Source organism: Anomaloglossus baeobatrachus, chromosome 6 (genome assembly GCF_048569485.1).
Source record: "Anomaloglossus baeobatrachus isolate aAnoBae1 chromosome 6, aAnoBae1.hap1, whole genome shotgun sequence".
Lineage (NCBI taxonomy): Eukaryota > Metazoa > Chordata > Amphibia > Anura > Aromobatidae > Anomaloglossus > Anomaloglossus baeobatrachus.
Window position 1 is genome coordinate 83,819,659 of NC_134358.1, and position 24,696 is coordinate 83,844,354.

The 24,696-nt window shown below is 40.1% G+C and overlaps 1 protein-coding gene across 1 annotated transcript in view; it reads right to left on the reverse strand.

The window, feature by feature from the left end:
• Positions 1–24,696, reverse strand: part of VPS13B (vacuolar protein sorting 13 homolog B) — a 1,405,890-nt gene that overhangs the window by 539,542 nt on the left and 841,652 nt on the right. The window contains exons 28-30 of the mRNA XM_075353076.1: positions 18,122–18,263; positions 9,420–9,834; positions 7,296–7,407 (exon numbers count right to left, since the gene is read on the reverse strand). Of these exons, the coding sequence (XP_075209191.1) occupies positions 7,296–7,407; positions 9,420–9,834; positions 18,122–18,263 (669 nt within the window). The remainder of the gene's footprint in view (positions 1–7,295; positions 7,408–9,419; positions 9,835–18,121; positions 18,264–24,696) is intronic.

Genomic DNA, 24,696 nt, shown 5'->3' on the forward strand with positions numbered 1-24,696 from the left:
CTTAGGCTGGTTTCAGACGTCCGTGTTTTAGGTACGTGTGACATCTGATATTAAAACGGATGTCACACGTACCCATGTTATTCTACGCTGTACTCACACGGTTGTGTTTTCACATGGACTATGTGATCTCTCATGACCCCGCACGCACACACGCAGGCATGTCCGTTTTTTTCCAGCAGCACGGGTGTCACACTGATGTGATCCGTGTGACATCAGTGTGACACATACCGGAGAAAACTCGGGTCTTTTTAATAAATTTATTTTCTATATTTACCTCTCCCCAGCGATGCGGTCTCCGGCTCTGCTGCCTCCTGTTCCTGAAGCCCGCTCATTATACTCACTGAATATTCACTGCAGTGAGGAGCTGGAAGCCGTAGCAGCACTGGGGACTTCAGTGCCGGGGATCGCATTACTGGGTGAGTATACAGCAGAGTGTGTGTGTGTTGAGAAGCTCCTGGAAGCCGGAGTATCACGGGGACAGCATCGGGGACTTATCACAGTTCACAATGAACTCTGATGAACCCATGAAGCTGTAGCGCGGGTGTTTCAGGAGTCATCAGGATGTCATTAGAGGTCATTGGGAACTCCGATGACCTCCTGGATGTCACTGTGCTTGCAGAATACTCACCTGTCCCCGCGATGCTATCCTCGGCGGTGCTGTGCCAGGCGATATCCCCAGCGCTGCCCTGGCTTCCAGGTCCTGAGTGCGGTGAATAATCGATGAATATAATGAGCGGCGGTCAGAAGTGAGAGGCAGCAGGTAAATATGGAAAATCTTTTTATTTCACAGACCCGTGTTTTCTCCGGTACCTGTCACACATATGCAAACATGGATGACACACGTATGACACGTGTAACACATGTATGACCATAACCATGCGTGTGACTGGTACCTGATTAAACACGGATGTCTGAAACCGGCCTTAATTAGTAAATTAGTTCCACAGCTATCAGGACATTTTATATTACTTTTCATGTGCCACTATGAGGAATCTGTACTATGTGCCCCCCTATAATGGTAAATGGTTAATTCGACTGAATGAGACGAAAGCTGTATGCGGTTTTCTTACATTTTTAAAACTACGGTTCATCGCAAGCGTGACTCTGACACCTGCACTCCATACACAAATGTAATTTTTTTGTGGCCATTAAAGTTTTTAAAGAAACCACAAAATACTGTTCTTTAGGTTGACAAGAAAAGACAAGAAATATCTTTGACCCAGGTGTGGAAAAGCATTCCTAATTAGATACTGCCAAAACTGGTCTATCTGCTGCTAAAACAATGGCATCCCTACCACAAGGACATGTGACCTATCCTGTGATGACATCCCACCACAAAGCCATGTAACCGATTTAGCAATGATATCCTGCAAAAAGGACGTGAAACTGATGCTGCGACGACATCCCTACCACAAGGACATGTGACCTCTCCTGCGATTACATCCCGCCTCAAGGCCACATTACTGATTTAGCAATGCTAAAAAGAAATGTAACTGATGCAGCGACGACATCCCACCAAAAGGATATGTAACTAATGCAGCGATGGCATCCTTCCACAAGGACATGTGCACTCTCCTGAGATGACATCCCGCCTCAAGGACATGTGACTGATGCAGCAACGACATCCCTCCACAAGGACATGAAACCAATACAGCCATGACAACCTTCCACAAGGATATGTATCCGATGCAGTGATGACATCCCTCCAGAAAGCCATGTGACCTCTGCAGTGATGACATCCCGCCACAAGGACATGTGACCGCTGATATTTTTCTATAAATATTTACGTACTTTGTAATTTTGTTTTATTTCCCAGGCAACTTCTTTAATTTCATCTAAATGAAAACTCCAAAGATTCCAAACAGTTTTAAACATACAAAAATGTAGAAAAGTAAGTCTTCTTGCGAAGAGACACAATGATCATTTTGTGTTCTTCCTAGTTGCTTAAATACAAAGGATCGTACTGAAGAAAATAAGAAGCGAATGAATGAAAACCTCTCTAATAGTCTTCAATAATGTAAGTCTAGTGTGTCTCCAACACTTGGGCAGAACTTTCAATCAACTTACATAAAGTTCTCTTCAAACTGCAGAGGCGACTGAGGAAAACTCAACCGGATTCTTTGAAGTTGAGCTAAAGCCATTAAACCGTTAGCCCTCGGCCAATAACTTACGGATCTCATCAGCTCGGCCTTTGAACTTGAATGTTGCTGCCACTTCGTTGGTGTAACGTTGTGTTGCTGGCACTTGCCACCTCCATAAAAAGACGGTATTGTGAATTTTTTCCTCCGCTCACGATACATGATACAGGAAGTGAAAAAGATTGTCATGTATAAGAATGTGAATTGTTTATACTCCGAAAAGTATTTCATTTTAACAACATCTGTTGAAGTTCAGTAGGAAGCACTTTAGAGCACGAAAGCTGCCACATCTGAGGAGCAGACTGGCTTTTACCAGGAATGACTGGATTACACAGCTGACTTTTCTCTGTGACTTTTCTCACTTGGTACCACTTATGTGCGTGCTTTCAAGTCTGGCGATGGTGCCAATTCCATTCAATGTCATGTATTATTTCATTGAGAACTTGATTACCTCTATTTGCCAGCCTCTCTGCCCTTGTGATCAACATGGTTTAAATCAAGAGGTGACAAAAACCAGAGCACGGTATTTCACAGAAAATCAGTAAACTGTGATTTTTCCTTTAGAACTTAGATTTTTTTTCCAGCTTTGATCCAAAGTAGCATCAACAGTCCTGTGTTTCAGATGCTTATATTTAAAATAAAAAAATATATATTTTTTTTCATTCAATAAAGCTAAAAACGCCCTAACCATAACAAGGTGTTCCCGTCAAATCCTTTGTTTGAAGTACAATCCTAGAGGAAGCCATGATATCACGCAGATTTACACGAGACAATTATGACAAAACGAACCGTTTACACCTGATGATTTTTGGATCACATCACTCTACATCTGTTCACATTAATAATACTGAGCATATGGTTAACATAGTTATTGTCAGGGCTGTACAAGTGCCAAGCACAAGACACCTAGAAATTTGTGACTGACGGCAAACTTTTTGAATTCTATTATTACGAGCAATTTGAAAAGTTAAAAATGAGTAAATGGTAAAATAACACAAAATTGTGTTTTTTTCCCATACAAAATATTACATTATGAGAAAAAAAAGGTCAAAAATAAAAAAAATATTTTTCTAAAAAAATGAAGTTCCAGCCTAGGATGATCTTTAAAATTCAAAAAAAAAATCTTAAAAAAATCTTTATTCCATTCCAACAAAGAGCCATGGAGGTAAACATGGGGGATAGGAAATCCGGTAGAATGAGATTTAATGTTGATAAATGTAAAGTAATGCACCTAGTACGAAGTAATTCTCTAACTCCGTATACATTAAATTGAAATATATTCGGGATTACAGAACAGGAGAAAGACTTGAGTATTCTGATTACAAATAAGCTAAGCAACAGCACTCAATGTCAGGCAGCAGCTGCTAAAGCAAACAAGATTTTAGGGTGTATAAAAAGAGAGATTAGATCCTGTGATCCCAAAGTATTGTTAGCCCTCCATAAATCACTTGTAAGGCTACATCTGGAAAATGGGATCCAGTTTTGGGCTCCACACTTTAAAAGGGATATTCAGAAGTTAGAGTTAAAGGCAGCAACTAGACTACTACAAGAAATGGAGGTCTCCCATATACTGAAAAGTTGACAAAGTTGGATTTGTTTAGCTTAAAAAAAAGACTCAGAGGAGATATTATTTATATGTATAAATACATGTGTGGTCAATATAAAGGACTGGCACATGACTTATTCCTTCCAAAGAGAATACGAAGGACCAGAAGGCACTCGCTACGAGTGGAAGAAAAGCAATTCCAGCAGCTAAATAGGAAAGGGTTCTTTACAGTTAGAGCAGTCAGACTGTGGAATGCCCTACCACAAGAGGTAGTAATGGCTGACACTGTAACAGCTTTTAAAAAAGGGCTGGATGATTTCCTCAGTACACAACATTGATGGTTATAAGTGACTTAGGGACAAAATGTAGAATTGGTGGAGGAAGGTTGAACTAGATGGACCTAGATCTTTCTTCAACCTATGTAACTATGTAACAATACAAGTGAAGCAGCCAGCTCAGCTCGGAAGCAGGTGCAGGGACTCGATGCGGCATCACTGATTGCATACAATCATGCTATGATTAAGAGCACACTACATGCGCAAAACACGTCATTGTACATTCTCCTGTCCCTGATGTTGGATTTTTAATGAACATTGAAAAAAGGTCTTTCTACAATTGTAATGGACACCACAAGAGTGCTGAATTTATTTCCCTTGTTTGCAAATAGGGAATCTGGTGACGCATTTCGAACACCGGCTGTGTTCTTTGTCAAGCCAGATTCCCTATGCCCCATATTTACCTCCATGGCTCATTCAATATTGTTGTAATGGAATAAAGAGTTTTCGAATGTTAAAGATCATTCTTGAGCTGGAACTTCATTTTTCGGAAGGATACTTCACACGTTTGGTCAGGACATGGTTCCTTGCATACTAGATGGCGGTGGTGAGCTAACATTTCCTCAATTTTTTTGATAAAAATTGAATTATTTATCATTACATTATTTAAACTGCAGATGTGAATGCTGAAGAAAAAAAAACAAAAAAAAACCTGGATTTTTGTTTTTTGTGCATTCCCCTTCTCAAAAAAAAAAAAAAGAAAAAGAAGAAGAAGAAGCGTGTGTCCTAAAAGAAGGCCTCAGAAAGCTTTATGGTGTAGCTGTCATTTTTAGAATTTACAGAAAATTGTATCTGGTTCTATCACTTCGCCTTCACTTTACATAGAATCTTATGAGCATTATCTCCTTTATCTGTAATGGGAAAGTCTGTCTTCACTAAATACATATTATACCCATGAATGGAGAGTGAATGATCACATCCGGGCACAAAAGAAGCAAATTTCTCCTACAAGATATATTACAAACTTGCTAATTTTTACAAGTACTACTAATCTATTAAACTATGAAACTAGCTCTTTCTACAAGAAAACAGTCATATACAGCTTTGATAACCTAAAATCTACATAAACCTTTGACCTTCAAAACTAAATGAACAGCGCACATTTTAATTAGACAGCATAGCAAACACTGCTGGGAAAAAAGACAAATGTCTATGAAGTTCTACCGAGAATTGGGAAAGTAGAAACAAGAAATGAGACATATGGCCAACCACAATGTAAGATATGTTCCACCCCAAAAGAGATAATCTTTCCCACCTAATCCCTATTATTGATCCACTGGACCAAAGATTCAGAAAAGAACGTTACAATGTTTACATAATTATTTTTATTTCCTTCTAAAAAAAACCCATACACAAACCTTTTATTAAACCACTACTGTTCCTGCCGTGACCAGCTCTGGAGGTAGACTATTCCACAGATTTAAGCCCCTTTCACACATAGCGACGCAGCAGCGATCACGACGGGCGACCTGACCTTTTCAGGATCGCTGCTGCGTCGTTACATGGTCGCTGGTGAGCTGTCAAACAGGCCGATCTCACCAGTGACCAGTGACCAGCCCCAAGCCAGCAGCGACGCGTGGAAGCGATGCTGCGCTTGGTAACTAAGGTAAATATCGGGTAACCATTACCCGATATTTACATTGGTTACCAGCGCACACCGCTTAGCGCTGACTCCCTGCACTCCTAGCCAGAGTACACATCGGGTTAATAAGCAAACCTTTGCTTATTTACCCGATGTGTACTCCAGCTACGTGTGCAGGGAGCCGGCACTGGCAGCCTGAGAGCGGCGGTGCTAGTAACTAATGTAAATATCGGGTAACCAAGGAAAGGGCTTCCCTTGGTTACCCAATGTTTACCGTGGTTACAGCTTACCGCAGGCTGCCAGACGCCGGCTCCCTGCTCGCTTCAGTTTGTTGCTCTCTCGCTGTCACACACAGCGATGTGTGCTTCACAGCGGGAGAGCGACGAGCAAAAAATGAAACAGGACATTCAGCAATGACCGGCGACCTCACAGCAGGGGCCAGCTCGTTGCTGGATGTCACACACAGCGACAGAAAATGGTGACCAAGCAGCGACGTCGTTGTCGCCGTCGCTGTGTGTGACACCACCTTAATAGTTCTTATGGTTAAGAAGCCTTGTCTCCTCTGGAGATTGAACTTTTTTTTTACTCTAGATGGAGGAAGTGCCTAACTTGTCTATTGAGGAGGTTTTACATGATATAGCTTTTGACTACGTTTTTTGTATGGGCCATTTATGTACTTGCACAAGATAATCATGACCCTCTTAGAAGTCTCTTCTCAAAAGTTAATACATTATTTTTACCTCTTCTCATAACTTTGATCTATATGTAATTTATCAGTTTTATGGCTCTATATTTGTGCCTTTTCTAACTCGAGGGCATCCTTTGAATGAACTGGCGCACAAAACAGAACTGCATATTGCAGATGAGGTGGCACTAAAGCTTTGTAAACTGGTAAGTTATGTCCCAGTCCCATGAGTCCATGACACTGGGTGGGCCATTTATATGGATACACCTAAATAAATTTCACAAGAAAAACAATGGTGCACCATGGAAAGTGTCCTGGAAAGTGGATTGGTCATCATGGGCCAGTTGAATGGCCACCAAGGACTCCCGATCTGACCCCCTTAGACTTGTACCTTTGGGGTCATCTGAAGGCAATGGTCTATGCTGTCAAGATACCAGATGTGCAGCATCTGAAATAGCGGATACTGGAAGCCTGTGATAGAATTTCTTCTGCGGTGTTCCTATCAATGTATCAAGAGTGGGAGAAGAGGGTTGGATTGACAATTCAACACAATGGGCAGCACTTTGAACACATTTTATAAGTTGTCCTAAAAATGTAAATAACTAATGAACAAATAAAGTTACATTAAAACCAAGCACACCACTGTTTTTCTTGTGAAATTCTCAATAAGTTTGATGTGTCACATGACCCTCTTCTCATTAGAAAAAATAAAGTTGGATCCAAAATGGCCAACTTCAAAATGTCCGCCTTTAAAATGGCCACCATGGTCACCACCCATCTTGAAAAGTTTCCCCTCTCCCATATACTAATGAACCACAAACATTACTAACCATTCCCATTTTATTTATGTGTGTCCATATAAATGGCCCACCCTGTACATATCAATAACCTGCTGGCCTTATAAGCTCCTGATTGACACCACATGATGCAATATAGTCTGATCTACAAGTACACAAAGTACATCTATAAGGTGTTATTTTTTTAGAAAGCGTTCTTGATTTTTACTTACTGGTATATATCCTTTCGTAAGACACTCCGGCTAAGAGGGTTGTCTGCTTGTGGAGCCATGGACACAGAGGCAATCTTTAACACCAGCGTATCTTCACTGATATTCTGGTTTGCTGATGGACAGAACAAAAACATGTCAAAAAAAATATCCCACATATGGGGATGTCCTAGATCACAAAAAAAATAGTTCTAATACTAAAGATCAAAGTGACTCTCAAACATGGCGCAGGTCTTGCAGCATAGAGACAAAATATTTGTTTCCCCCTACAGTAAAGGCCCTGTCACACACAGAGACAAATCTGTGGCAGATCTGTGGTTGCAGTGAAATTGTGGACAATCAGTCCCAGGTTTGTGGCTGTGTACAAATGGAACAATATGTCCATGATTTCACTGCAACCACAGATCTGCCAAAGATTTATCTCTGTGTGTGACGGGGCCTTTAGTAATCTCCATTATTATTGGCCCAATTCTTTTTTCACGTTTCTTTGGAAAATAAAGTCTTAAACCATATTTTATTATTCAATAGAAGTGAATTGGACTATCTATAGATGTGCCCCCTTTACAACTTCTTACATTTGGTTGAAGAGCACAAATTCATACGAAAACCATTAGATAATCAAAAGTAGATACAAAGGTCCCGCTTCATCAAGAATGGTGATTTTCTTACTGGTTTTCATGAGGGGGCAATCAAAAACAAAATAAATTTAGAAGTACAAGAAGACAAAATTTAAATAATAAACTCCTAAAACTTTGAATTTATTGGATAGACATTAAAAATTAGAAGTATTCCCATAGAATTCACAGCACACCAAAAGCATACTGTGATGATAGTAGTAATAAAAGCAAGGAAAGCTGACCCTAGAAGCCTCTATTCTTACCACTACCTTGCCGTGGAGGTCGGCACCCTAATCCTTCGCATATGGCGCCCCCACTCACTGACGACTGACCCTTAAGGCCCTAGAAAGCTCTAACCAGGTTAGATAAGTGACAGAAAAAATTACCACACAAACTCCAAACAAGCACCACCAACAATAAATTACCACAGATAGCTAACAAATACACACTTTACCAGAACCAATCAAATGTATAGTCTGGAAACTGTATACAAGCCCAATTGCCCACAGAAATATACCATACAATCAAAGTGGTCAAAAGACCACCCAAAGTGTTTCAAAGTTTTAGGAGTTTATTATTTAAATTTTGTCTTGATGAGGGGGCATGTAGGGGTCAGACCCCCTCGGATTCAATAAAAGGTACATGCCTCATCATGAACTAGGAGTGTATGAAGAGTGGCGCACATTATGCCAGAAACATTAGTCCAGTCATGACTGGAATAACATTTATATTGTATGGAAAGCTACAGCTCATCAGAAATTAGATGAGCTGTGGTATCACGCCCCCACTGTACCACCCTCCTCACGCTGCCTATTTTGTCGTGGAAAAATTCTGCATAACTCCAAGCTGAGCCAAACTGTGACTTTTCAAAGCAAATCACACCAGAATACCTTGCGAAATTGCTTTGACGAGTTTTACCATGTGTGGCTTCATCAGCAGGTTAAGGCTATATCTATAGCCGTAGCCCCCTGATGAAGCCAGACATAGTGAAACATTTTGGGACGGCTACAAGTTAGCTTTTATAGGTAGGGTAGGGCAATACCACTTTGATAGTATTTTAGGACAGTGGTCCACTTACTCATAGTGTCTGGTCCGCGGCCGGATACATGATTTAGTATATATTAGGTTGCTCTACCTGCCACGTATTTTAGAATGATGTACGTTATTTGTTTGGGAATAAAAGTTAAGTTTCATAATCTTTAATTAGGGTACCTTTAGTTGCCCCTTGGGCAAATCGTGTTTGTATTTATAACCCTATGCTGATTATGGCTATGGATTGAGGTTTAGGTGTTTAAAGTATAGACATAGTACGACACATAGTAAAACAACATTATTTTGTTTTAAAAAGTTGTCAGTCTCACAGCACACATTTTAGGATATGTTGAGCCAAGAGAAAAATTACCTCTGTAGTTCTCCATAAAAGACATGTGGTTTGCTATTATGATAAATATACCGCTGGTTACAGAAAAGCACAAACATAACAAAGAAGTGATGTAGCTCTGATACACACCTCCTATATGCTGCTGTGTTTCTTCAGCTTTAGGAACAAAGACTCTGATGACGCTGGTATTGATGTAAATAAGAGGTAGATTGCGTGAGGTCAACGTGTGGGATCTCATAGGTTGTCCAGGAGATTTGTGTTTTTCTTTTTTGCTTTGTGGTCTACTAACATCAAAAATAGTTGAAATTGCATGAAGCAAAGGGAAGAAGAGGACAACATCAAAAGCTTGTGCCGAAATTAAGATCTCATGAAGAAAGTGAGGGGAACTGTCTGAAGAACCCTCAGAAAGTTTTTGAAAGCTCCTAGAACTCCTTTCATTCCTGGTGGTCAACTTGTGGCGGACATTCCTGGTCACCGCTTTGGTGTAAGTTAGGGAAAGAAATCCATGCTGCTGATGAGAGCTCTCTAAAAGTTTTGCTGTAGTCTGTGTCAAAGAGGAAAAAAAAACAGCTCGACAGTTAAAGGACATGAAAAACAAAATTCTAAAATCTATGCTAAAATAATATTTCTAGAGAAACTGCTCCAAAATGAAAAATACTCTTTCTACATGGTGGATGAATAATTATACAGATTAGCATCTGATATGAATTATCAAAACATATTGGTTGATTGTGCAAAGACAAGACAATTACTGCTCTTCTGAACTACAGGTCAAGTGGCCAAAACTATTAACAAAACTCGCCAAAAAGGCTTTACTGGTCTGTCTAAAAAGGAAAATGAACTTGCATTTTCAGACTGAGTCTATTGGGAGAAAAGTGCAATAATAAGGCTTGTTGTTGCTGTTTTTGAATGTGCTATCGAATTTCAGCAGCAAATGCATCTCGTGTGAATATACCCTTAAATGTGTTCAACGGCAAAATTCATGGACATGTAGGAAACAAGTCCTTCATTTGATCATACGTGTTTATCTAGAGCAGTGCTTCTCAAAATGTGAGGCACCCCCTATTTATGAGACGCTGCCGGGGAGAAACTTATCACAGATATCATCATTTCCTGACAAAACAAGGAAAATTGTAAATCTTTGATTTTGAGCATGAACTTCTGCTATAGACAGCAAGCACCAGAGATCATTACTGTCCATGTAGAATGTCTGGTGAGGCCACAAAGTTTGAGAAGCTCTGATCTAGTAAGAAAGTCAAGAAAGTCTTGTAATCTATGGAAATAATTCTTTTATAGGTGGCCAACAGGAGAACTTTTTCTACATTCAGCCCAGGTACAAATATATATAATGGTGGAGCAGATGACTTATTGACTTTTAGAGATGTGTAATGTTATATAATCACAGAGGGGATGTAACATACAGTGGAACCTTGGATTAAGAGTAACTTGGTTTGAGAGCGTTTTACAAGACAAGCAAAGCTTTCTAAAAATTTGTAACTTGGTTTAAGAGCAATGCTTTGCAATAAGAGCAAATATTCACCGTACACACTTCTGGTTCCATCCTTTCACCACGCTCTGACCCGCTCTGGAGGTAACGTTTTGTGCATATGTACCGTATAATGTACACAGCATACCATTGCAGTGTACAGTATATACTATATAGCATGTCTATCATTTTGCATTTGTGGATACAGTACTGCACTTTCGTATGGATAACCAGTGCAGCCCATTGCTTGTATTGTACCTCCCGTAGACCAACAATTCTATTGTAAGCTAATGAATAGTTTAATTTGTTTTTTATGTTCTTTACTGTACAGTACAGTATTTTGTATTAGCGTACTGTAATAATTTTATATGAATACAGTACATTATATTGTACGAGGGGCGATCCAAAAGTAATGATAATCGGTTATTTCTATTGCACACAGAAATTAAAATAAAATGTTTTCTTCTCTCTTAGGTACCCACTAGTCCAGGGAAAAAAAAATCACTTAAAATAGGCCACGATTCCCGGGAGCTACATTCATTTGAATATGAACTGCCGAGGAGTGAACATCTAAATGGAAAAAAACGAGCTCAGAGCTGTCAGCAAATACCTCTGTTTGAAAAAAATGACTACCAAAGACATACACAGCGACTTGGTGGTAACATTGGGGGACTCTTCTCCTACATATTCCACAGTTGCACGCTGGGCCAAGGAATGTAAGCTGGGAAGAACATCGACGGAAGATGAACATTGTGAAGGACGCCCAACCCCGTCCCTCAATGACGAAAACGTGAAAAAAGTTGAAGAAGTTGTATTGGCAGATCGAAGAGTGACTATCAGGCATGTAGCTGAATATGGCAGTATTCAAAGAATCCTTGCAAAAGAATTGCATATGAGAAAGGTCTCCGCGCGTTGGGTGCCAAAAATGTTAACCGACGAGCAAAAGAAGAAACGAGTTGACATTTCAATAGCAAATCTCGAAAAGTTCCAAGCAGACAAGGAGAAGTTTTTGTCACGTTTTTTGACCATGGACGAGACCTGGATCTACCACTTTGATCCCGAAACTAAACAACAATCGATGACATGGAAACGAGCCGACGAACCGACGCCGAAGAAATTCAAAGTGTCAAGCTCAGCAGGGAAGGTTATGGTGTCCGTTTTTTGGGCCGCTGAAGGAATTATTATGGTGGACTATTTGGAGAAGGGAGCCACTATTACGGGCTCCTACTACGCACAACAAATAAGAAGATTGCAGGAGGCTATCAAGGAGAAAAGGCGCGGCAAACTGCGGGCTGGAGTGCTGTTTCACTAAGATAACGCGCCGGCTCACAAAGCTGCAATTGTCATGGCAACCATTCAAGAAACGGGCTTTGAACTGGTGGAACACCCCCCCTATTTGCCAGATCTAGCCCCCAGTGACTTGTTTCTCTTTCCTCGCCTCAAGGAACACCTCCGGGGAAAGAAATTTGACGACAATAGCGACATGATAACCGCTGTTGGGGATTTTTTTAAGGGTCAAGATCAAGAAATTTTTTTCGAAGGGAATTCAAAGAAAAGAGATGGACTAAATGTATAGACTTGTTAGGAGACTATGTAGAAAAATATTTTTTTTTAATATATTCATTGTGTTTATTATTAATTATCATTACTTTTGGATCACCCCTCGTATTACTGTAATACGTTTGTATAAATACAGTAAATATTTTTGGGTTGTGGAACGAATTTGTCTACGTTTCAATTATTTCCTATGGGAAAATTCACTTTCATATAAAGGGTGCTTTACACGAGACGACGGATCGTGCGATGCATCGTCGGGGTGACGGTTTTCATGACGCACATTCGGCATCATACACGACGTCGTCTCGTGTGATCCTCTGAGAGACGCAGTATCGCTCACAAATCGTGAGTCGTGTACTCGTCGCTCAGTTTCATAATATCGTTTATTTTTACTTGTGCCGGTTGTTCACCGTTCCCGTGGCAGCACACGTCGCTCCGTGTGACACCACAGGAACGATGAACTCTGCTTACCTGCGTCCCACGACTCCCGCCGGCTATGCGGAGGGAAGGAGGTTGGCGGGATGTTTACATCCCGCTCATCTTCGCCCCTCCGCTTCTATTGGCCAGCGGCTGTGTGACGTCACTGTGATGCCGAACGTCCCTCCCAATTCAGGAAGTGGACGTTCGCCGCCCACAGCGAGGTCGCACAGCAGGTAAGTATGTGTCACGGGGGTTTCACAACTTTGTGCGACATGGGCAGCAATTTGCCCGTGACACACAAACGCCGGGGGCGGGTACGATCGATAGTGAAATCGCACAATCGGTCGTCCCGTGTAAACAGGCTTAACAGTAACTTGGTTTAAGATCAGACTCCCGAAACCAATTATGCTCATAATACAAGGTTCCACTGTATTAATAATGTGTATATGGCCAATAAAGTCTAACATTATTTATAAGGTGTTTTATACACTTGGACTAAAAAAAAGCCATAATCTTATAGGGGACATACTCTTGAACTCACTATTAGGCCTCCTTCACACATCCGTATCTCTGGCACGTATGCTGACCGTGATCCACATGGAGACATGTCTGTTTTTTAGCGGCAGCACAGATTAAATACATACATCACATGGATGGCATCCGTGTGACATGTATTGGAAAAAAATGGATGATACTGAAATTAATGTTTTTTTGTGTAAAATATGTTCAAAAATAGATAAATTTTAAATAGATATATGGAAACTTAAAAGACAAGAGGTGCTAATAGGGTACTAACATTGAGAGAATGTTACAGAGAACATCAGATGTGCTCACCTGATACAGTTGTGAAATAGTCCCAACTGCAATTGAAGGCGTATAAGTTACGGCTACAGCAGGCACCACGAGGAAGTTAGCGTCAAACAATCAAATAGAAGTGGACTCCCGCGCTGTCGTAAAAAGGCAGTCAACAGTACTGGTTAATTCGTGATTTTTTTATAACGCGTTTCAGAGATCACACTTCATTCTTCAGATTAGGTACGTGTGATTTATCTGAAGAAGGAGATGTGATCTCTGAAACGCGTAATAAAAAAATCCTAAATAAACCAGCACTGCTGACTGCCTTCTTATGACAGGGTGGGAGACCACTTCTATTTGATTCTTTGATGCTACCTAGATAGATAGATAGCTACAGAGATAGACAGATAGATAGATAGATAGATAGATAGATAGATAGATAGATAGATAGATAGATAGCTTGTACAGTTATTTCGCTAAATAGATAAATAATTAAAGAGAAAAAAAATGCAGTGGGATTCCCCTTATTTTTGATAATCTGCCAAAGTACAGCAGACCGCTGAGGGTTGCAGCCCACAACTGCTGTTTTACCTGTGCTGGTTATCAAAAATAGGGGGGACCCCACGGCATTTTTTCCTTTAACTTCTTCCCCGGGCGATTTTCTGATTTCGTTTTCATTTTTTGCTCCCCTTCCTCTGAGAGCCATAACTTATTTATTTTTCTATCAATCTTGCAATATGAGGGCTTATTTTTTGCGGGACAAGTTTTGAATGAAACTATTAGTTTTACCAAGTAGTGTACTGGATAATGGGAAAAAAATTCCAAGTGTGGTGAAATTGCAAAAAAAAGTGCAATTGCACGATTGTTTTTGGGGTATGTTATTCACCATGTTCACTATATGGTAAAACTGATGAGTCAGTGTGATGCCTCAGGACGGTACGAATTCGTAGATACCAAACATGTATACTTTTATCTAAGGGGTTAAAAAAAAATCTGAATATTGTCTAAAAAAAAGAGTAGCGCTTTTAGTGACATTGTCTAAGACCCATAACGTTCTCATTTTTCAGGATCTGGGGCTCAGTGACAGCTTAGTTTTTGTGTCTTGAGTTGGTGTATTTAATTACTCCATTTTTGTGCAGATGCTACGTTTTGGATGTCTGTTATTGCATTTTTTAAAAAAAAAAAAAATTCTGAACTCGGCAATACCAAATATGTGCATATTTATTTAGCTGTTTAATTTTCAATGGGGGCACTTTGGGGGTGATTTGAACTTTTTATTTTTTCATATTTTTAAAAACTTTTTTTAACATTTTTTTTTATTTATTTTACCAATCCGCCTAGGGGACTTTATGAATCAGCAGTCTCATCGCTTGTTTATTTCTGTTGATAAGAGCTACACAGCTCTGATCAGAAGAAATACAGCGTTCCTGTGAGTGCTGGCGCTCTATTGTCTCTCACAGGAAATACGGCATGGTCACGTCAGGGGTTATCACATGACCCCGGGCAACCATCGGCTCCCCGTAATCGCATCATGGGGCCTTCAATGACGGCGGGAAACAGCATGATCCCCACTGTGGCCATTTGAATTGCGCTGTCACATTTTTGACAGCGCAATCTAAGTGGCAATCAGATGCAGGTGGATCGCGGATCCACCCGTGCCTGTTAGCCCCATTAGTCTGCTGTTCAAGTCAGCAGACATGTGTAGTGTGCAGAGATCACTGCCGTCTGGATTATTGCGACATGACCAAAGACGTGCCAGTATGTCATTGGTCGTAAAGGAGTTAATTATTTATTGATTTGGCTAAATAGCTGTACAATCTATCTTTGCATATCTTTTACATATAAAAAACCCCATTCATTTCAGTTTCATGATTTTTTTCTTCCGGTACGTGTCACATGTATAGCACATGGATGGACAATACGGACCATGCAACATGTGTGATTTTTCAACGGACTTGTGGAGGATGCCTTAAGGAATGAGGTTGTATGGTTCCCTGGTCTTACATTCACTATTCATATACAGGGGTGTAGCTATAAGAGATGCAAAGTTATCAGTCACATCTCGCCCTGGAGTAAATGGTAGGTGAGAGCGCTATTACTGATTCTGTATAGGGGCCACATAGGAATCTTAAACCCTGTTTTCTACTAAAGTCATTTAGTTAAGTAAATGCTTACAGTTCTATAAGAATAATAAACATAAAAATATACAAAAACAAAAGCTAATTTGCAGAATATAAAATATTCAATAAGCTCATTTGCAATTTTGATACTTGAGTAGTTTATCAGGTGTGTTTTATTAAAGGGAGAACTGGCAGAAAATAGCAGGATAGAAGCTTTACAACACACCTATAAACAGATACATCAGGATCTGCACACTTAAAATCTGTAAAATAGCATTAATATCAACAAATCAGAATGAAAACTTATCATTGGGTAAGAAAAGGGATTTTTAGTAGTAAATAAATGTGATGTTGAGCAGCTGGCGAGGTCAAAGGCTGGGTTCTGATCTCATGAAGCAATAGCATGTTGGGTGACTAATCACCATGCAGCAAAACTGTGTGCCTTTTAGGCTACATTCACACACAGTGTTTTTGCAACATATTTTTTCTGCAGTTTAAACCTTCACACTTGGCAGGAAAAATGTAGATTTTGCGTCTTTTTTTTTTCCTCTGGACTATATGTGATTTGTGATTGTAAAGTGCTATGTCATATGCTGGCGCAATATGTAGACTGAGAGCCCTCATGAAAAGGTCTTCTCTCTGTACCTGTCTGTGCCTTGTATTGTTCATGATTATTGTACTTGTCCCCATTATGTATATCCCTTTTCACTTTTAAAGTGCCATGGAATTAATGGCGCTATGATAATAAATAATAATATAATCAAATTATTATTTGTCTCCAGTATGTATTAAAGATAGTTTTATTCACCAAAAATACAGCAAAAAAAAAAAGAATTTTTTTTTTCTGTTTTCTTCTTTTTTGGACTTTTTCATTGATTTCTGTGGATGAAAAAAACGCTAAAAGTACTGATATACCGCAGATTTAAAACATGTTGCAGTTCTCAAATTCAGTAAAAAAAATATATATATATATATATAAAACAAGTATGTGCATGAGATTTCTGAAATCTCATCGCTTTTGCTGGACCTAAAAATCAGCTTCTTATTTGCATAAAAAAGGCTGCAAAAACGCTGCGTGTGAACAAAATCTTAGGTTATGTGTACATGCTGAGTTTTTGGTTTCAGAAATGTTTTGTACCAGAAACTACACCTTATGGCACAAAAACGTACCAAAAAACAAATGCATTTTTGTGCCATGCATTTTTTTAATGAAATCAATGGCTGAAAGGGATATAGAACGTAGGGAAAAAAAAAAACACCAACAATTGACATGCTGCTTCTTTTTTCAGCACCCAAAACTGCAAGGAAAAAAAAAAAGCAACAGCACGTCAGAATTCTCGTGCAGATTTGGGCAACAGACTGCCGCAAAAACAACGCATCAAAAAAATGCAGCGTGGGACTTCAGGTTCTCTAGTGAATACGACCGGTTGCCGGATGACTCGAAGTGATATGCTGGCATTAATTGGATGTTCACCCCTGGAGGGACTGGCTCCCCTCTCCTTTCCCTTCTCCCATAGGCTGCCTCCCCCCTTTTTTTTCTTTCTTCTCTTCTTCCTCCACTCTCCCTCCTTCTCTTCTCCCATCTTTGCTCCATCTCTGTTTCCCTTATCTCTCTTCTCGCTCTCACCTTCTAGCCTCTCTTGGGGGCTGTGGTGGTAGTTCCTTTGTTGGTGTGCTCTCCATTTTCTTCTTCCCTTTCTCGCTCTTTCACCTTCCCTTTTAATATTTTCAAAATGCTAGTTGGGGTAAAAATATTACTTGGAGTTGTATCTGCTTATAGAGTCTGATTTCCCCCATAGTTATGTACACTGTGGTCAAGTTTAACTGATTCTGTATTGTTTGGGTTTGTTAATAACTAAAGAATAAAAAAAAAAAAAAACGCAGCATGTGCACAAGACCTTATTGTGTAATTCAGCTGGTTTTCAACATGGTTATTTGCTGGGCAGCACATGTTTTATAGGTGAAATATAGCTAAAATCAGCAATTAAAAAGCATGGCAATTAAGAGGTCAGATGTGCTCAGTTTTGGTGCATGGTAATTGCCCCCACGACCGACTACTACTAAGTGTAAACCCAACCTTTTAGTAAACTCATTAAAGCATTCACGTTCCAAATCATATTGATTGTAACTCATCGCAAGCTAAATATACAAATAAAGATATGATCAACAGCTGAAAATAAGAAAATATTAACATTTGGTTTTAAATATTATTTAATGATGGGGTTCACCCCTACGCCCTGAATTTTCAAATATTACTATTGGATCTGTCCATTTTAAATTCAAAAATAGAAATGTCCATAGAGGAACCACCCATTCATGAAGATTGATGATGCAGACAGACCATATCTATTTGTGTATTCAGCTTTAGAACTTCTATTAAAATGAAAACGTAACAAAATCACAAGAAAAGAAGTTGATGAAACTTTGTCAAATACGAAAATATGATTTCTTACAGAAGGGAAGAAGCCAGAAAAGTTACTGAAAGGGTCCTGCTTGCTGACGGGTCGAACCAATGTGGTGCGTCTGTTCAGCTTCTCGGTACATGAAAGGAACACCCCGCCATACTGGCCCAGACACCAACAGTTTTCAACGAGGCTTAAATGATCAGTAAGAAGATAGAAAGAGGAGAGATGGGGGAGAAAAAGCAAAAATTTGAAGCAGATGGAAATTTTTGGTTTTGCCATAACGATGTTGACACTTGCTGGGCTACAAAACTACGGTAATACATTCTTGCACACAATGGAGAAAGTTTTGAAGTGGTTCAATATTGGGCAGAGCCATGTTGTTGGCTCTCGTGAACTGCAAGGTCCGACTTAATAATATATAACAAAATCTGGTATGTCGTGTATAAGATGTACAGTATAAAATTAGGTCCTGCAGAAGAGGATGTATTCACTATGCTGATCAGAACATTGATTTAGAAGATAATGTCACTCAACATTGAAAAGTCAGATGCATGAAGATCAATGAAGCCTTTTATAATACCTTATTCCAAAGAGGAAGAGAAATGTAGCATTTCTTTCCATTGTTAATGTCCAATTATATTAAAAAGGATGTCTAGTTTCAACACACTTTGGTCAAATCTTGTGTCTTTAAGTGCATGTCCATGGAAAAACCTCAAAGTTCTCTTATAGTTATGCTGTAGATGTAATCAACATGATTTTTTTAATCATTGTCTGCCATGTTACAGATATAGGTGGGTGGTGTTACACTAAGTCATTCATATAGTTTCTATATTGCATGTCTCATAGCCCAATTACATAGCCACTTCTTCTTATGGAACTGCCGAGGCTGCTGTAATTACAGGACATAACTAATTAAAACGTTCTCTCTACAGACACCTTGCATTTCCTAATTTAGGTCAAATTTTTAACTTATTTCATCTTAAAATATCTGTTAAAGGGAATATTTCAGGAAATTGTGTAGTACAATACCAATGTTATCTTTAAATAGGGCTTAAGGTACCATCACACATAACGAGATCGCTAGCGAGATCGCAGCTGAGTCACGGTTTCTGTGACGCAGTAGCGATCCCGTTAGCGATCTCGTCATGTGTGACACCTACCAGCGATCAGGCCCCTGCTGTGAGATCTCTAGTCATTGCAGAATGGTCCAGGCCATTTTCTTCAAAGGTGATGTCCTGCTGGGCAGGACACATCGCTGTGTTTGAGAATGTGTGACAGGGTCACAGTGACTGCTGAGATCGTTATACAGGTCGCTACTGCGACCTGTATTGTTCCTGCATCGCTGGTAAGATCTGACTGTGTGACATCTCACCAGCGACCTCCCAGCGACTTACCTGCGATCCCTATCAGGTCGCATCGTTTTTGAGATCGTTGGTAAGTCGTTGTGTGTGACTGGGCCGTAAAGGAGACCTTTCAGGATCAGTAACTTTTATAGCTCTCCCTCTTCCTGTTATCTTGTTGTAAGCTCTGTAGAATTCAGCGTGATTAGTAACTAGTCAAGCATATGTATATACAAACTGCATATTCACTGCACCCCCCCCTCCCACCTCTCAGTTCTGGCATCAGTGATAGTAAATCTGAGCTGAATTTGCACTGCTGCCCCCACCACACTCCCGCCTTCCTCTCAGCAGTGATAGTGAATGCACTGAGAGGTGGGAGCAGTAAATATGTACATTTTGTTTACATACACTTGACTAGGGTGCATGAGTCACTGAATTCTACAGTAAATGGAATTTACAATAGGATAACAGCATAAGGTAGAGCTAAAAATAAAGTTACTGATCCTGAAAGGTCTCCTTAAGCCCTATTTAAAGATAACATTAGTATTGCACAAGAAAATCACCTGACAGATTCCCTTTAACTTATGTAGTCAACATCAGCAGGGAGGAAACAAGGGGCAGCAGTAAGTAACCTCTGCTTCTACTAAATTCAGTATTGAAATAAAGTGAGTGTGAAAACTCAAGTTAATATACTTGATACACTTTTTTTGCTAGTTTGTAATTATAAATTCACATTGATGGGATAATAAGATTGCTATATATCCAAAGGAATAGTTATCAATATATTTGTTCTTGACATAACATAACATGTTTTCATTTTTTTCCATTTAATCTATGGAGGTACAATTTGCTACAACAAACTTTATCAGGCTATTTTTTTCCAAAACTTAGACACCACTTTTAATAAACAGTTCAAATAAGAACTGATTGATATTCTCATTCGAAAGAGATGGTAAAGGTGTGGACACTGGGTAAAGTATATACTAATCTTTTGGCAGCATTGTATTTCCAGCCCTGAATGACATTATCCTTGTGTACAATGAAGTTGTAAAGAATACTGTAAATGCCCTGCATGGACTTATTTCTGATCATGTACATGACTGTATTTGGCACGTGTGCTCAAATGTATCCAAAGTTCGTCAACCCAGCAAATGCCGACAACCGTTGCTCAACCAGAGGTTATAAGCATATGAAGAGATCAAGGGGGATGGTGATTTTGAATTGTAGACTTATGTAGAAGCTTGATTAGGCTTGTGGCGATGATTCCAAGAATAAGCTAAGGTCTGTAATGCTCTTCATGTAGATGTTATCCTATAGAAGACTTAAAGCCATTGGCTTGGAAGCACAATTTTCATAATGCTATTATATATTGATATTAGAAAACATGGAGGTTAGTCTTGTACAAGCCAGTCAATAACTTCTAGTGATCTAAAGGAGGACAACCACCTGAAATGTAACAATGAAAAAAAGGAGATTGAGCTATAAGCACCATTGTACACTTTATTTATAAAGACAAAATTTAGAAAAATGTAGTTGATCGTCCTATACTGATCCTGAGTTGTCACTATCTGGAGGTAGACAGCATGATGACTCAGTGGTTAGCACTATTACTTTGAAGCTGCTGGGGTCCTGGGTTTGAATCCCACCAAGGACAACATCTGCAAGGAGTTTGTATGTTCTCCCCGTGTTTTCCTGGGTTTCCTCCAGGTTCTCTGGTTTCCTTTCACACTCCAAAGACATACTGACAGGAACTTTAGATTGTCAGCCCCAATGTTTCATGGCGTCACACAAGTGAGAAAATAAAAAAATAAAATGTACAAATCTGCCAGTTGCTATTGAAAAAAATGACACACGGTACAGACCAAACGTTTGGACACACCTTCTCATTCAAAGAGTTTTTTTTATTTTGAGGACTGAAAATTGTAGATTCACATTGAAGGCATCAAAACTATGAATTAAAACATGTGGGATGAAATACTTAAAAAAGTGTGAAACTGGAAATATGTCTTATATTCTAGGTTCTTCAAAGTAGCCACCTTTTGCTTTCATTACTACTTTGTACACTCTTGGCATTCTGTTGATGAGCTTCAAGAGGTAGTTACCGGAAATGGTTTTCCAAAAGTCTTGAAGGAGTTCCCAGAGATGCTTAGCACTTGTTGACCCTTTTGCCTTCACTCTGCGGTCCAGCTCACCCGAAACCATCTCGATTGAGCTCAGGTCTGGTGACTGTGGAGACCAGGTCATCTGGCGTAGCACCCCATCACTCTCTTTCTTAGTCAAATAGCCCTTACACAGCCTGGAGGTGTGTTTGGGGTCATTGTCCTGTTGAAAAATAAATGATAGTCCAACTAAACGCATACCGGATGGAATAGCACGCCGCTGCAAGATGCTGTGGTAGGTATGCTGGTTCTGTATGCCTTCAATTGTGAATAAATTCCCAACAGTGTCACCAGCAAAGCACCCCCACACCATCACACCTCCTCCTCCATGCTTCATGGTGGGAACCAGCCATGTAGAGTCCATCCGTTCCCCTTTTCTACAAAGACATGGTGGTTGGATCCAAAGATCTCAAAATTGGACTCATCAGACAAAAGCAAAGATTTCCACTGGTCTAATGTCCATTCCTTGTGTTCTTTAGCCCAAATAAGTCTCTTCTGCTTGTTGCCTGTCCTTAGAAGTTTTCCTAGCAGCTATTTTACCATGAAGGCCTGCTGTACAAAGTCTCCTCTTAACAGTTATTCTAGAGATGACAAGGTATGTCCAAACTTTTGGTCTGTACTGTACTTGAACCTGGAATACAGTATTTCATACATCTGATGGTTGCACCATGTTTGGTGTAAAGACTACACTTTGCAGAACGCAAATGACCAATTCAAGGTGGGGATTTATTTTAATTCTTTATACAACGCCAACAGATTGCACTGCACTCTGCAGAGATTGTCACTGGTCTCTTTTCTCATTGGGGTTCACAATCTACATTCCTACTGGACCTACATGTATGTTTTTGGTGTAAGGGAGGAAAGTTATAGAAACCTATGCAGAAATAAGACACAAAGGCCCTGATTCATCTAAGCTTAAAGGGGTGGTTCACCCGTTTTCATTACTGGTGATATCTATGTTATGTTAAGAAACAAGTTTTCTCTCAAACACCTTGTGTTTCCAATAGTGACTGTGAGCAGTGCTATTGTGGTCCACTCACCCTCTTCACATGATCAGCGGTCTCCGTGACCTTTGATGTCCGGTGATCTCATGTCAACTGAGGCGGTCCGCAGTCTTCTTGAGTGACTGGGCTGTGAGCGGCATTTCACTACTCGTCACAACACATCATCTCCCTGCTCTCTCCTTTGTTGCAGAGCGCTGCAAGCAGGAGCGACGCTGGGCTGTGATAAGCATTGAAACACGGCCCACAGCCCGGTCACTCCGGAAGACTACGGGCCCAGTTGACGTGACATCAAAGGTCACGAAGCTCGGGGGTCATGCGGAGGGGGTGAGCAAACTGCAATAGTGTTGCTCTGAGACACTATTGGCAACACAAGTTATTGAGAGAAACCTTGTTTCTCAACATAATGTCAATGTGGCTGGTAATGAAAACGGGTGAACCACCCCTTTAAATGTCAGAAATCTGGCGTGGGTAAAAAGCTTTGAAAAATCACAACATTCTTGTAAAACACGAGGCTGTGGCAAAAAGATTGTGACTTCTGGCGCTTTCACACCATTTTCGCCTAGCCTAAGTAGGTGGAGTTGGGAGGGACAGGGCTTGGGATCTTCCACTAGTTAAATTCATGATGAACGGCAGCGTTCCATACTCCACAAATCTTCCTGCGGTCCCTCAGTTATCCACCCTGCCCCCTCTCATCAAGATCCACATAGTCCAGGGCCCAAAACTCCACCCAGATGTTCTTCTTGGTCGGATTCAAACCCAGAGCCATAGCCATGCAGGGCAACAGGAATAACCACAGGTTTGTTGGAGGACTTCAGCTTTGAGGCTACCAGAATCTGTCCTATGAGGCAGGATGTAACGCAGGATCATTACAAGACATGGTCATTTCAAATTAACTATTTTATCTGGATTAATTCTACATTTAATGCTCTGTTCGCGTCATTATGGCTTCCGTTAATATTGGAGATATGACTGCTATTCTAAATCCCATTATTTTGTATTGGGGTTTGCCAGCGTTCCATGTAGATTTTAGTATATAGCGTTGCAGACTGCTGTTCTTGCCGCCAAAAAATCTAGATGGACTCACCATAACACCAATGGGGACAGAGCCTAAATGATAAAATCATGTTCAATGGTGCACAGACCTCCGCTGAATGATTCGTGAAATCAGATTATTAAGGGTGAAAGGATCACACGGCTCAGATTGTAGGCCATCACTTTTTTTATACTTAGTGACTACAATCGCCTCACCACATTTTTTTCTTTGCATTGTAGGGATATCCCAAGAAAATCTCCTGATTGCCAGCTTTCACCTGGCCTGGAATAAAATGTTATCACGTTACCTATGTCTGATCGATGAAAACACAGACCATAAAGAAGCTAAAATAAGAATATTACTCAAGCCTCCCCTTCAGCACCTCATATGTCAGGCGATATTACACACTGTAAACAAGAGCATACATCATTTAATTGACTATCTTGGTTGAATACACTTTGCAGAACCAACACCACATGGAAAATTAGGAACACATTAGCGGAAGGATGAGCAAAAGTTGTTTTCAGGAAACTGGATTACTCCCGTCTTAAAATCAATTTATGATGTCAAATAACAAGCAGATAATGGGAAACAGGACCAGCACTAGTTTCTAATTAACAGGTTGTGGAGCTCAATGTAACTCAACATACTATGTATTAAGGATCTCCTTCAGGGAGGCAAATCTCAGGGCACTTTAAGGACAAGACCAATGTTAAATTACTGACTAGGAAAAAAAATGAATGAATAACGAATGCAGCTTTGATATGTAGTGCGCCTGCAGGTCAAGGAGAGATCACATAACTTGTAGAAGACGTCTTGCTGCAACATTGGTGTTGTGCCCAGTCTTAGCAAGCTATTGCCTATTCAAAAGATAAGTGATAATTTGGCTATTGCTGGGGGTCTAACCATTAGGACCACCACTGATCCAGAGAAAAGGGCTCTGAAGGGGCCTGTATGAATGGCGTGATGGCTGTACCCAAGAGAAAGTCAAGTCTGATGGGTAAGTTTCTTCTGTCATGCAGAAAAACACATTATCTTTCTTTTTTTTCCCCGATTGGGCTCATTGCCCAACAAAGTTGCCTTCATT